Source organism: Haliaeetus albicilla, chromosome 23 (assembly GCF_947461875.1).
Source record: "Haliaeetus albicilla chromosome 23, bHalAlb1.1, whole genome shotgun sequence".
NCBI lineage: Eukaryota > Metazoa > Chordata > Aves > Accipitriformes > Accipitridae > Haliaeetus > Haliaeetus albicilla.
Window position 1 is genome coordinate 2,484,756 of NC_091505.1, and position 13,749 is coordinate 2,498,504.

Below are 13,749 nucleotides of genomic sequence, written 5' to 3' on the forward strand. Positions count from 1 at the left end.
AGATGGGACAAAAGCATTTCTTTCCTGCTGGCAACAAGGAGCCCTGAAAGTGTTACACAAAAGTTTGGTCCTGAGAGATTACCAGTCCAAGGGTGTGATCTTGCAACCCCTCCAGATGTGAATAATGCAGTGACATTTTTAATGGTTTTGCTGTTGGTGAGAATTTCTTGGCATTACTCTACAAAAGTGTTGTCTCCCCACCACTTCTTCCTTGCTTTCTTCACCCCTTCATCCAGCGCACATTACACATAAACAGAAAAGGAAACCAAAGTTTTCAGATCAAAAAGATTTTTCTTCCAAAACCCTGGGGAGAACCTGCACAATGGTAACAATATTGCAGAGCAGCAGCTGTTCGATAAGGTTCCTCTCAGGAGGTGACATCAGAAGTCAAATGCTATTTTGCCCACAGTACATAGACTAACAGACTGATCCTGCAGTCCCTGACCAATAGACGTTTCATGGCATAAATTTTCCAGAAGTATAGCAGGTCCACAACAACATTTGAAAGCAATTAGGATGAATGTGGTAGCATTCCAGTGTATTTCTGAAACACTACAACTAATACCCATGTTTCTGCGAATGTATACTTTCAGTACTGCTGGTAAGTTCTACAACTTCAGTAGCCTTACTAAATCATCACTTAGTGATCACAGCAAAAAGTTCCAAAACCTTTGATGGAAACAGGAACATGACCGTGGATGTAAATTTGCTCATTTGCATTTAAGTTTTTGTTGCTTTTTTTTTTTTCTTTAGAGAGACCCAAAATCTATGAAAAGGAAACTGATTTTGATAAGATTGAGCGGGTGGAATTACGAAGCAAACACAAAATCCAGTGCACCGTAAGTGGGAATCCTGACCCGAAGATCGAGTGGAAGTGGCAGCCCTGCAGCCTCACAGACATGCTGTAAGTGGACATTCCTATGGATGAACATGTTGCAAAATAGTTTGGTAGTTTCAAGTCAGTTTTTTCTTTCTAGTACATCTTATTTATCTTAGTAAAAAATCACAAGCAGTGATTCCCCACCTAAAGATCTCAAAGGTTATGAACTCAGCAGACAACTAGTTGTGTATGATCTTTTTGGAGTTACAAGCACCTTCCGTATTATCAGATTTGTGTCAAATAAGTTTAAAGTGACTAAAGATCAGGCTTGAATATTCCTTAACTTGACCAGCAATGTCCCTCTGATTTATGAAGACCTTTTCTTAGACCTCTTGGATGCAGCCTACATGGTTGACAAAGGAAAAACACATAGGTGCTTTCTGTGTAGAGGTAACACACTTTTTTCCCCTGTAAGAACTATTGTCAGACAAACCTGCTAAAGGCTTGGCTTCATTTAGTTGCCAGATGGAATTTATGGCACTTCCTAAGGGCTGTCTTCACTAGTGCACACTGAGCATGGGCTCCTGTGGCAGCATCTGTGTTGTAGAAGCTGGAAAAGGTAGCCAAGCCTTCACACCTTACTGAGGGCCCTACTTTGCTAAAGTTTGGAGGCAGCCTGAGGTGTAAAGACACAGAAGCAAGTCACTGGGTCAAAACTGTCAGAGGGGAATGAGGCAAGTTCAAACACAAGATGCCTTTCAAGATTCACCTTATACAAGTAGACATTTTCTTTGCTCCTGCTGTTACATGAGCAGAGTGATCTATAGCGGTCGGTCTCGGCTGAGGTCTAAATGCTTCCCCTGGTAGCCCCAGGGAACATATAGGAGCCATGTATAACAATTCTGACTGCACTTCAACTCTTCCCTGCAATGAGAGGACTGAAGTCAGGTTCTCCATCCCTAAAAAAATGAAGACAGTTCTAGGAAGCAAGAGAGAAAATTGCTGCATCATTCCTTATTTTCTCACTGTTACAATGCTTTTCCGAATGCTATGAATGGCAAGTCATGAGACAGGGAAAAATCACAAAGAGAAGCTCCTTTCCCAGGTTCTCTGCTGCAGCAGTTGCAGTGCTGTTGGGTGATCTAGTCTCGGGTTGGGTCTAAAAAGTGACCTTGTGTCCCTCCACGAGTAAAGTGGCCCGTTACCGCATTTAGGTAGTTACACTGCTCCTGCAGGAATAAAATGGCAGAGATTTGTAGGCTTAGGTAGGGCTGTTGGCATCGCAGGTCAGCAGAAGGCACACAAGCTGCTGCTTCAGAGGTGTTCAACAAGAGCAGAATGGAAACACCATAAGGAAACAGGCTATCCATTCTGTAGGCAAGCCACAGAGATGACCTGAAATCTTTTCCAGACCTTTCTGTCTAGGGAGAGAGAATTGGTCATGAATGCCAAATTAAGCCAGATTCAAACCAGTGACCTGGTGGCAAAAGACCTCATATAACCCTTGTTCCAGCTCTCTGACTCTCTGATCTTATCAATTTAAATACAATTGCAGAGTGGCGTCTACCTCTTCTGGCCTCCGGGGCAGCCTTATCTTTTTCCAGCAGAAGCTGTAGGAGGATTCCTGTGGGAAATGACACAGACCCCATTTCCTTCTGTTGTCTCACTTCCTCTCTCTCTCTCTTTCTCTCCCCCCTCCTCACTAGTGCACTTTGAATCCCAAAACACTATCATTGTTCCTTATAGCTGTGATGTGATTTGCTTCCTTTGAGTTTTTTCCCTTCATCCTCAAGACAGAACTGTGCCTTGCAGGAAGTCACTCAAGACATCTTCTAATTAGGCTCTTTTGAGAGCTGTAAACCCTCCCTTGACCCAGGGTGTTACCATGCATCTTGTGTGGATTTGGCAAAGGCACGGCTGATATATGGATTAGTTTTCTGCATCATCGGCCCTTGGTCATCACCTACACAAGTCCATATTAATTTTACCTCCTATAACCCTAATCTGCTAGGGAGGGCTCAGAGGCCGCTGGGACCAACCATGGGAAGCGCAGCGCCTCTGCTGAGGCAGAGGAGGCAATAAGGACACTTTCCTGTCATGCATTGTGATGACTTGTGCAAGCTGTGCAATTGCAGCTAGTGGTGGAACTGAACTGACTTTAACTTGCCGTCACGGAGTCACCATTCGTGACGCTCAGGCATGCTGGACTGGAGCTGAACTGGCAACTTTAAAATTAAAGACTTCCTCAAGTTGCACAGCTGGCAGTGCCTTCAGCCAGGATGCCTGGAGCTCCAGTCTTGCTGAAGCCTTTGCGCTCCTAATCATGAGAAGGCCTGGGTCTCTGCTCATTTATTCCAAGGACTGTAGTTAAAGAAGATAGAAAAGTCTTTTGCCTTGGATAGTGCAGATATAACTTTCTGCATTATGTGCTACATACACTGGTCTTTGCCCATAATTCAAAAATGAAGATTGATAACTGACAGAGATATGGTTATCTTCTGGGGAATATGCAATATTAAAGGAGCCTTCTGCTATCGTTATCCCAGTATTTATCCATTCTACTCCCTCAGCCTGCATTTCATGTCGGAAAGCTGAGCAGATAGGCAGACATGCTCAGCAACATTCACCTCCCCACAGTTTTGAATGACTGGCATTTTGAATTTTGAAATGCACTGCAAGTGCTAAAAGAGCACTTAAAAAGCCACAGCTGCATTGATTTGGGGTATAACTCATACAAGCCAGATTCAACTCACATGATTTAATTAGTTGTCCAGTATTTTCTATTTTCAATCTTCAGGAAGTTTGGGTGGTTTCCTTGCTGGTCATATACTGATCTTTGACTACCTCTGTTAAGGTGCTTTGTAAATAATTTTGAAATGTTGCGATGAAGGAATACAGTAGTTTCATGAAGAGGTAATGATCTCCAGCAGCAATAGCTTTTAGGAGTTTTTAAGACCTAAGACTATTGTCTAAGAATTACATTCTCTCTCTTTAATAATGCCTCCCTGAGTTATCCGCAGTGAGTCGGGTTCTTGAACACCACCTTTGCTTTTCTACCTCCAGATGCAACCCCGATGGGCAAAAAATTGTGGTTCACGAGAACATGTTAATAGGCAACAAGATCAGAAGCATTGAAAACATAACCATGAAGCATGGGGATAAAAGAAAGGTATGTGTCTGATGAAAATCTGAGCAATGATGTCATGGAATAGCAGTGGGCTTTACAGAGGGGATGCTGCACTCACACAGAGCTCTCTCCCCACAGTTCCCAAGCTACTGTGGGTTGTTAGCATGCTTTAAATTCCACAGCCCTGGGATCATTTTCAGATCTCTGCTGTTTATAAATGCCGGGATTCTGGCAATGATGTCACATACCCTGTTTAAAACTCTCCAAAGACTTTTAGGTCAAAAACCTCTCTGTCTCCCTCAGTCTTGAGAAAGTGTAAGACTGGTTCAGTGCAAGAGGGGTCCTGTGAAGTGCACACAACTGATAAGGACTCTGAGTTCATTAGAATGCTTAGCACTTAGAGAGCACTTTGTACTGCCCAACCTTGCCTACTCTCCCAGTAGCAGGAGTTAAACAGCTGTGTAATTTAAGAGGCCTACGGTGGCCAGAGATAGCTGGCCTGATTTTCAGAGTGTGTAAGTGCCTGCAGTACCTGCCTGTTTCAGCTGGAGTTGTCAACATTTCTTTACCCATTTGGGTTGCCAACCATGTTACCAAGCCAATGATGTGGGAAGATCTCCTTCCTTCTACACTTCCCTGCCAGCTTCCCTTTCCAAACAGCACTGGGAGCACACTTTCTGCATGAACTGCAAAGATCCCAGCCATGAATTATCTGTCAAATGCCTCCCGCGTACCTGTGGTGATACTGAGTGATACTGTTTATGCATGTCCATGCTAATCCTTGAGAAAGTGCTGCAGCTGTTCTGCCATAGATTCACAGACTTCTGGCTATGCCTTGGAGAATATACTGTGGTCTGGCTCAGACAGTTGTTTTACCCCTGTTGGACTTACAGAGGTCTGTGGCTTTAGGAGTGGTTTTGCAGCTACAGGTTTCGAGGTGGGTGCTCCAGATAGTTTAGTGCCTAACCCTGCAAGGTGCTGAATGCTGCAGTTTATCTCCTGGTATACCTTTAAGCATATGATAATTCTTGGGCTACTCCCATGCTTAAAGTTAAGCACAAGGCTAAAGTGCTCTTCTGGATTGGATCCAGACTAAATCAGCATCTGGCAGGATCAGTGCCTTAGCCATCTGCTCTTTCTCATGGAGACTTTCCAGCTCTAAACATAACCTAAAACAGAGCTCTGAAAACATGGAGGTTGGGCTGGGAAGGAGAAAATCAGTGTTCACATTTCATTCCTGAGTTTTCCCCTTGCTGGATTATATGTATAAATTGGAATTGTTTAGATGGCATAGTGTCTCTTAAGCTCTGTTTTTAATGTATTCTCTAAGAATTTTAGACCTTAGGTAAAAGCAACTACTTACAAAGTGCTAATTATTTGTGAAAAATGGAGGTTGGTGACATGTGCCTACAAAGTTTCTTCCTTTTCTTAGACTTTCTGGTTGCTGCATGGATTGACAAGAGTTTTGCAGCTCTCATGGCTACTGTTTCTCTCCATATACACAGTCTGTCTAAATAGACGATCTAGTTATGTTAGTCCCCATATAAAAGTGAAGAGTTTCACAATTGCTGTGACTCAAAAAAATATCTGTTGGTTGCTGAATTGTCCCACATGCTGGCATAGCGAGACACCTCAACAACACAAAATTAGAAACATTTTTCTTTGTTTTATGCATATATACACCACTCCCATTTCTTCTTTTACCAACTTTGCTGAGGCAAATATGCACCTGGGTGAAATTTTAGTGTGCTAGTGGACTTAAGATGGGATTTGTTTGCAGTCTCTGAATGAGGTGTTTTAGGAGTACCACAGATTTCCTGGATCCAGGGGGACACTCCAAACACATCCTCAGTCTATGCTGGCGCATGATTAGGGACTTCCCAGCTTTCCCTTATCACCTAATTTCCCTAGAAAGAAAAGGTGCAGCAATCTCCAGGTATAGCAATCAGAGGAAAAGTAGTGCTCCCCTCCCACAGAGAACACCACAGCACCTACCCACAGGTCAGTTCTGACATCACCACGTGCCTGAGTTTCCTGCCTGTAAAACATGGTGCGCACTACAGTGCTAGGAGAAGGGAGGTGCAACTGCTTAGTGGAAATGAGGACCATGAGGGAACCTCAGTACAAGGACCCCACGCACTCCTCAAAAGGACTCCTCTTGTTACCTAAGAGCTTTACTGCTGCTTACACCCTGAGTACCACAAACAGCCCTGAGGCTGCTTCTCGCTCTGCCCTGCACAGCCGTCTCTGCTCTTTCTATAGACTCCAGGCATCCTGAAGTGCTCATTTTTAAGACATGTTCAAAAGCTCAGCCTACAACCCTTTAACTTAGGCTTTTACATCTTTCATTATTAAAGTTTCATAAAAAGACTTCTTTACAAGTTACATAATTTTCAATTTATAGTATACTCATTATTTTCATGTCCTGCTGATCCACTGGCTGAAAATGCATTCTGAGGTGTTTCCTAGTAATTTTTATGTCCTGATTAAGATTTATTCAAATGAATAAAACTAGATTTTATGAATCTCAGGTTTCAGCACTTTGTCTCCCTGCTTACATTAGCAGACAATTCCTCTCTTTCCCCCTTTCTGAAGTCCAAGGCTATCTGTGTTAAGTGGAGTCTTTAGATAATAGAATATAATTCAAAAAAAGACACTGATGAAAACTCATAGCCTTCAGACTTTTCCTTGTGTCTTATCAGTCGATACTCCCACCAGAAATGGAATAGACAGGAAACAGCCCAATCCATTCCCACCATGTCCTAGCAAGTAATTCATCTGCATAGACTAGCCAGATGAAATAATAAAGATATTGGAGTCTGACTGAGCGCGGCTTTTATTGACTGTGTTATGAAGCTGGGATTAGCTGAGATTGGTTACTTTTCCTGTGTGATTTGAGCCTGTCCAATGATAGCTGAAGTCTCAGAGCAGAAGGTGGAATTTACCTCGTCTCTAAGATTTCTCAGCATCTCTAGAGTTCACTCTCAAAGAACTGTTGCAATATGTGCTGGTTCAGTAACATGAAAAAAATGCATTTTAGAGCTGCTAAGAATATGGGAGCAAACCCCCAGAAATTACCAGATCCAGAATCTTGCTTGAAAGCTAGCTTGCAGGGCTGCAAGCAAGGATTTTTCCAGATGACCACTGAGTCTTGATGTGATCTTTCATCACATCAGGATCTTTAGACATCTATTGGACAAAAGTGGCATGTAAAATTGAGATCTCTTGTCATCTTCATCATAATGATTATTCCATTATTATTCCACAGATAGAGAAGTTAATTTCACCCCCTCCTGTCTTCTAAAGAATAAGTCTCATTCCTAAAGGAAGGCATGTGGTTATCATTAACATTATGATGTACTTCACTGAAGTTTTGGTCAAATAGTGGTTGACGCAATTGCATCATGCTAGTTTAATTTTCCCAGTGGTTTTGAGTCAATACTGAACTTTTCACTTTGTGATTTAAACTAATGTGTAGCTACCTCTGAAGACTGCTTTTTAACACCAGGTGAAATACCTGTGATTGCATGAATTGCCTGAATTTTCTCTTCAAGTTGCAAGGAGCTAGGTTGTTGTTTTATTTTCTTTCCTGTTAGTAAACTGAACATGCTGGTCTCAGCTTGGGAGCACAGGACATAGCAGAAAAGAATAGCAAGACCCATACATAATTCAGTCCTCATTGGGCGTTTCTTTTCATCTCTTTTCTCCCTTTCATGTATATACGAGAGTGGCCTGGCCATGTGGATGTTTCCACAGTGAAACTCACACATCTCTTTTGCTGGTGAATTCATAGCCACTCAATTACATTGACCAAAAAAATGCCAGGTTTAAACGTCCTGAAGGAACAAAAAGACTACATTAGAGTAGTGGGATGCATTTGGTGAAAAGTATGTGAGCAACTCAGTAGGGCTGTTTAAATCTGTCGCCCTGTGTGGGTGCCCATTTTGGTGAGCTCCCACAAGCCTTGTCATGTTAGTCTGTGGCAGGGGAAGGTGAACAGTCATGCGACTGCGTTTTTGAACAAAGCATCCACTCTCTGGGACACTAGCCCAGATGTTTCAGGCACTACCCAGGTCTTATTGAGAGAGCTGGCTAGCAGCAGGGACATAAGAAAAGGCCCTCTGTCTTCCCTGCCCTCTTAAATTCATTAGCTGAAATCACTGGGTGCAAGGAAGAAGCATGGGGGTGGCAGTTGCTCATGACTAGCCAGCACCTACCCACCTGCCCTAGGGCCAGAGAGTGATCAGTCCATCCGTACTAGAAATGTATACCAGTTCCTCCAGAGACACCTCAAACCTCCGGTTTCCTCCAGTTTCCTGCCCTGTCCAGTGCCTTTCCTGATCACACGGTACTACCATCAGCTCTGCCATACTCTGTGAGGAAGGCAATGGTTGTTCTCACTTTACAGGGAGAGAAATACCCACTGCCAGAGATAAGAGCAAATCCTAGAAGTTTTCAGTCAACTCACAGACTTCTCTTATCACTTGTTCTCAGTCCATCCTTTAGCATGATTTGAATGAATGAACTAAGATCATGGATCAGAATTGCCAGGCTATAAAAATAAGTGTTATTCTGTGCCATTCAAGTAGATGGATTGGGAGCCAGCTGAATATTTTCTTTGCAGGGTCTTTGGTGAAGCTCCTATAATTTCATCTCCCTCTAGCCACCTCCACCCCAGCTCTGCCAGTTAACAGCTGAGAAGTTTTCCACCCACTTTTTCTACTCCTCATCCTCACCCACATATAGCTAACGAAGTGAAAGAGAGAAGAATTGTTAACTAAAGCCGTTGGAGGGAGGGATTAGACAAAGGAAAAAGAAAGCAAGGAATAACAAGATATATTAATTCATGCTGGCTCCAGCTTAAAAAAAGGTCTTGCTGCTCTGTCCTTACTACAAGATGTCTTAAAACACTCATGGTATATGGCTGTGGAATGTTATTTGGCTGCTTCTAAAATAGCTTGTTTTTATCAGTTTGGGAACATTACAGTGCAAGACATATGGACTTTATTGAACTATTCCATTATGAGTTTTCCCAGCAGCAATGTCTATTTACTTGTCATAGCTGTTCTTCAGAGATCAGTCATTTTATTTCTTTTCTTACTGAGTTTTAAACTTAGTTTATTCTTTTATAGTAATTATTTATTAGCTAATAATCCCTTCTTTGGGCTCGCAGTATTGGGTGGCCTTTAGGTTAAGCAATAGGAAATGGAGCCCTTTACTTCTAAATTCAACCCAGGCAATCAAAACTGGTCCGAAGGATGTTTAGTGTTTGGTATGCAGTGAACTCACAGGATCTCAGTCCAGCTCCCACTAGGAAGATGTCTAGACATTACATGCCAATAATTTGTTATTAATTATCAATGGTTCCAGTGCAGTCTGCACAGAAGCTAAGGACTGAACAGCCACGTAGTTTGTGCTACCACTTGTGGCTGAAGTACCTTGGCAAGGGTTAACGTGTCATTTAGCTTGAACTGCTCTTGACTAGGACATGGGATGGAAGGTAAACTAAAAAGTGCAAACTTCCAGGCTGTAAATAGTTCATGAATAGTAATTTCACTGAAGAGATACAATGTTTCAAGGCAATTGCAGATTTCACATAGGCATCCTTATTTAGGCTTAGCAGAAAGTGCTGTGCTCTGTCTGGGAGCAGAGTTTTCTGATTAGAAGGCATAAGAAACAGCTTTGATGTGAGCCCTGCTTTGAGTAAGAGGTGGGACAGGAAGCCACCAGCGGTTCCATGCAGCTAAAGTCTTTCCGTGATTTCATGAGTCTAAGATGTGGTAAATGCCCATGTGCCTCAAACTTTTCTATCCTGGCTCTGATTCCAGAAATGGAAAATACTTTGCCAGGTGCATGGACTAAGCACACAAAGTAGATTATCCCCTCAGAATTTTTTCCACTCTATACTGAAGATCCCCAAATGCTGGGACTGTGCAACTCCACTGAGAGAGAGAAGTCTGCTAACAGTTTTCGCTGTTAATTATGGGAAATGATTCCTATGTTTTGTTGCTTGAGTTCAAACCATTTTCTCATTCAACTTCTTTTTGCAGACTTTCCTTGCAATGGTTGCATTGAAAATATAGGGATGACATTTAGAAGAACAAAATCCTTACCCCTACCTGCCACTATGACCAAGTACAAATTTCAGATTTTCAAATTTTCAAGTTTGTTCAACTTGGGTTGCCTACAGTAACAGATGATGAACAACTGCCAAAACATCAGCATTGTGAATACTATGGGGTTTAACATCTGGGTTAATAGGGGTTACTTTTCAATGGGATCTCCTTGATTGATTTCAATGGGATATCCCTGATCTACAGATACTACAAAAAGCAGATACCGCTGCTGGCTTCCTAATGTTTCTTTCAGGTTCCTTTTGGTAAAAGACAAAACTATGTGGTCTTATAGAGGGAAGGAGGATTTGGATGCCCTTTGGTATAGCATGTTAGTGTTCCATAACATCACTCTGTTGAGGACTAAACCTGGATCAGGTTAAGTTTGGCAACTGAGAACTTTATTTAAGATGCTGGAAAGATAATTGGACTCCCAATCTCAGGATCCCTATCCGGGAGCACACAGCTAGAGAGAAAAGCTGGTGCATAATGATTTCAAGAGATTCATCTTATTACAAGAAAATCACTTAAAATCCTTCATTTCTGGCTCTGAAATCACATATATCTCTGCTGGATGCTGCTGGTTTAAAAGTCACATTTTGAGGACTCTGGGAGGTGCTAGTTCTAAGACAAGAGAGTAAAGTGCGTTATCTCTTGTGCTCAGGTGTGTAGCAAACTGGTATCCAAGCGCATAACAGTGATTTTGAGCATACAAACAAGAAAATTACTTCCTCTCTTTTCCTCAGTAAATTTTTCCCAAGAATTTGTCCCCAGATTGCTTCCCATCATCATTTTAACAACTTTTTCACCTTCACATCTAGACACAATTGAGATTAGCTCAGATAAGGTCTTGGTACAGCTATTTGCTCTTTTTCCCCCCACCACTACCACGTCAGACTTTTCTTGAGTTACGTAGTTAAAGATGTTAGCATCTGTGTGTGTTCATAAGCGTATGTGTGCATTTACCTCTGGGCCACCAAATACAGCTTGAGGCATTGCCTCAGTTTTTAGAAGAGTCACAGTGTAACCCCTAACACTTTGGACATATTCCAGAATGGATAATTACATACCCCTTAACGATTTTAACTCGCTCTACAGTATTATCCTCAACTTCCCATCTAGAGCTGTCACTTAGCAAGACTAATAGCTCTTAAATAGCTGTCCAAATTTATCCCCTTCTGTCCTCAGCACGTACATTTATATTGGCTTTTTCTATTCCCAAATATAAAATTCTAAGATCCAGTAATCATGAGAAGAAAGATCTTGGTCCTGATTCAGCAGTAATTCAAAAGGCAGTGTCTAATGCTTAAAGTCAGGGGTGGTGCTCTGAACATGTGCTTGTTAATAACCTGTGGCATTAGGCCCACTGCTACAGCAAGAGAAAAAGGAGGAGGAGCAGAATGCTTCTCTGAGTGATTTTATATCCAAGTTAGAGCTATTTTCACATCATAAATAAATCAGAACGGCACAGCTCTTTCTTTGGTGGACACCAGAGGGAGCTGGGTTTACCGGTCTCCTGTTTTCACCCCTAAATTTCGTTTGTCCCTATTCTTAGTTAATTTCTGTGTTTGGTGCCTATGAAAAATAGATTCTTTTCCACTTACCCGTTATTCTGCTGAAAATGTTCCTCATTAGAACGTAAAATGCACATGGGATCAAAACCTTTGAAACTCATTTCCCTACAGGATTTAAAGTGCCAAAGATCAGAAAATCTTAAATAATTCTCTGAAAATACATCCCACACAGCTATAGACACATTCATGGTGCAGCTTTATGAGGAGTAAAGGAATGTCTTGTGTGAGTTTAGTTTAGGATATTAAAAAGAAAGTCCAGAGATGCTTTTGTGCACTTCAAAGCACTCTCTGGAGATAAGGACAAAGGGCCAGAGGGTGTTATAAGTTTTGATTCTCAAAGTCCTTAGAGAGCATGGCAAAGACAGTGATATTTGTTCCAAATGTGAGGGCTCAGAGTTCCTCAGGTGAATGGCTGCAGGGGAAGCAAAGTAATCTTTCAAGAACATCTCTGTCTTGGTGGGTTAGACCCTGCTTTCTTGCTAGCAGCCCCAAGGAAGTACTAGAAATAATTAAAGCCATGACCTGTGGATAGTCCTCCATGAGCTTATGATGTTGCATCACGACAGGGACAGGGGAGTGCCATATGGCTGGCTCGTCATTAAGAAGGCCCTATACAGAAGCAGAGGCTTAGGCTGTTTAAGGAACACAGGTTCTTAAGGACGTGTTTGAGTTCAGCCCCATGAGTAACTGAACCACTTCCTTTCTCTATGTGATGAAGCCAAGGGCAAGTGTTCCTTCCTTCTCCTTCAGGATTCTCCCTTTCTTTCTGCATTTGCCAAGTGTCTGAGCACAGGCAGCTTCTCCAGAGCTTCCCTACTTACCACACAAGTTCTGGTAAGGCTCTGAGGAAGGATTATGGAATCAAAGGGCTTCCAAGCACAATTTATAAGAGTGAGCTGGGGCCCAAATGAGCCACATCCCTCCCTCCCTTTCCTGGGGTTATATCAAAGCAAAGCAAAACAAAATCCTGCAATATTCTTTATACCACATTCATATGAATGACCTGCTTTCCATGCAAATGTGGGTGCCCTGTTACCCAAGGGAACCATAACTGAAAAGCGGAAAAGAAAATAGGTGAATGTGGGGCTTCATTTCCAGTGTCTTAGGTTAATGTCCTAGGTCCTCCACTTTAGCTTTTTGCTGACGTTGCCATGCAAAGACCTTCGCAGTCTATCAAAGGGGAACCCTGTTTTTCATGGGCGAGACAGGAAGAAAAGAAGGGGAAGGTTTAGGAAAGAGGAGGGAAGAGAATTAACTGGGCTGAGGTGATGTGAGATGAGAGACCAAAAATCTAATAAAAGCACTTGTCTGTGAGCTTCACTCATTAGTAGAAACTCCTTTGTTAACTGTTTTTCTACCATAAAACATATAGTTATCCACTACTTTCAAGCCTCTCTGCTAAGCCTACACTACACTCAAAGCCTTTATTTCTTCTCTTTGTCTGGCAGATTGTGAGCACACTAACTACGGAAAACAGCAGTGCATCAGGAATCTATTACTGTGTGGCTTCAAACAAGATCGGTGAAGAAGAGAGGAGCATTGAGTTTTACGTCTCAGGTAAACAACACAAGAGACACTACACAAAAACTAGATGCTGATGATCTGATTTACCTTAAAGTTCTATATGGCTGGTGAGTGCTCATTAAAACTTCTGGGAACCCTGCATGTCATGTTTTCAGAGCACTCCCAGTCACACAGTCCCAGGTTCTTCACCACATGCAAGGCTGGGTCCTGCGTCAGTGCACAGCTGAGTTTGACATGTCCAGCATCAGACCTGATGCCCCTTTTGCCCTTCTCAAGCTGCAGATGCAGGCCCTGAGTCTAGCTACCTGTGTCTTAAAGCAACACTCATGACATTTCAGCGCTGTCCTCATGAAACCTCTAGCAAGAGCCAAGTCCTCTGTAGTCTTCCAAAGGCCTGAAGCCTCTCCCTGACTCAGGAGAATGGTTGGTCTCCAATTAAGTCAGCAGACAGAGCAAAGGTGAGCTAGGCCAATATTCAGACCCAATCCAGGGCTGATAACGCTGGGAGTTGTTGTGACATTGGATCCCTGCCTGAGTAATTAGCCTTTCCAGTGCCCTTTAAGGAGGGAGGAGGTGGACATGCTATTTCTC

At 42.5% G+C, this 13,749-nt stretch overlaps 1 protein-coding gene across 3 annotated transcripts in view; it reads left to right on the top strand.

The window, feature by feature from the left end:
• Positions 1-13,749, top strand: part of LOC104315895 (vascular endothelial growth factor receptor kdr-like) — a 141,611-nt gene that overhangs the window by 77,575 nt on the left and 50,287 nt on the right. For all 3 annotated transcript variants that reach the window (XM_069810887.1, XM_069810889.1, XM_069810888.1), the window contains exons 10-12: positions 754-904; positions 3,884-3,989; positions 13,083-13,191. In XM_069810887.1, the coding sequence (XP_069666988.1) occupies positions 754-904; positions 3,884-3,989; positions 13,083-13,191 (366 nt within the window). The remainder of the gene's footprint in view (positions 1-753; positions 905-3,883; positions 3,990-13,082; positions 13,192-13,749) is intronic.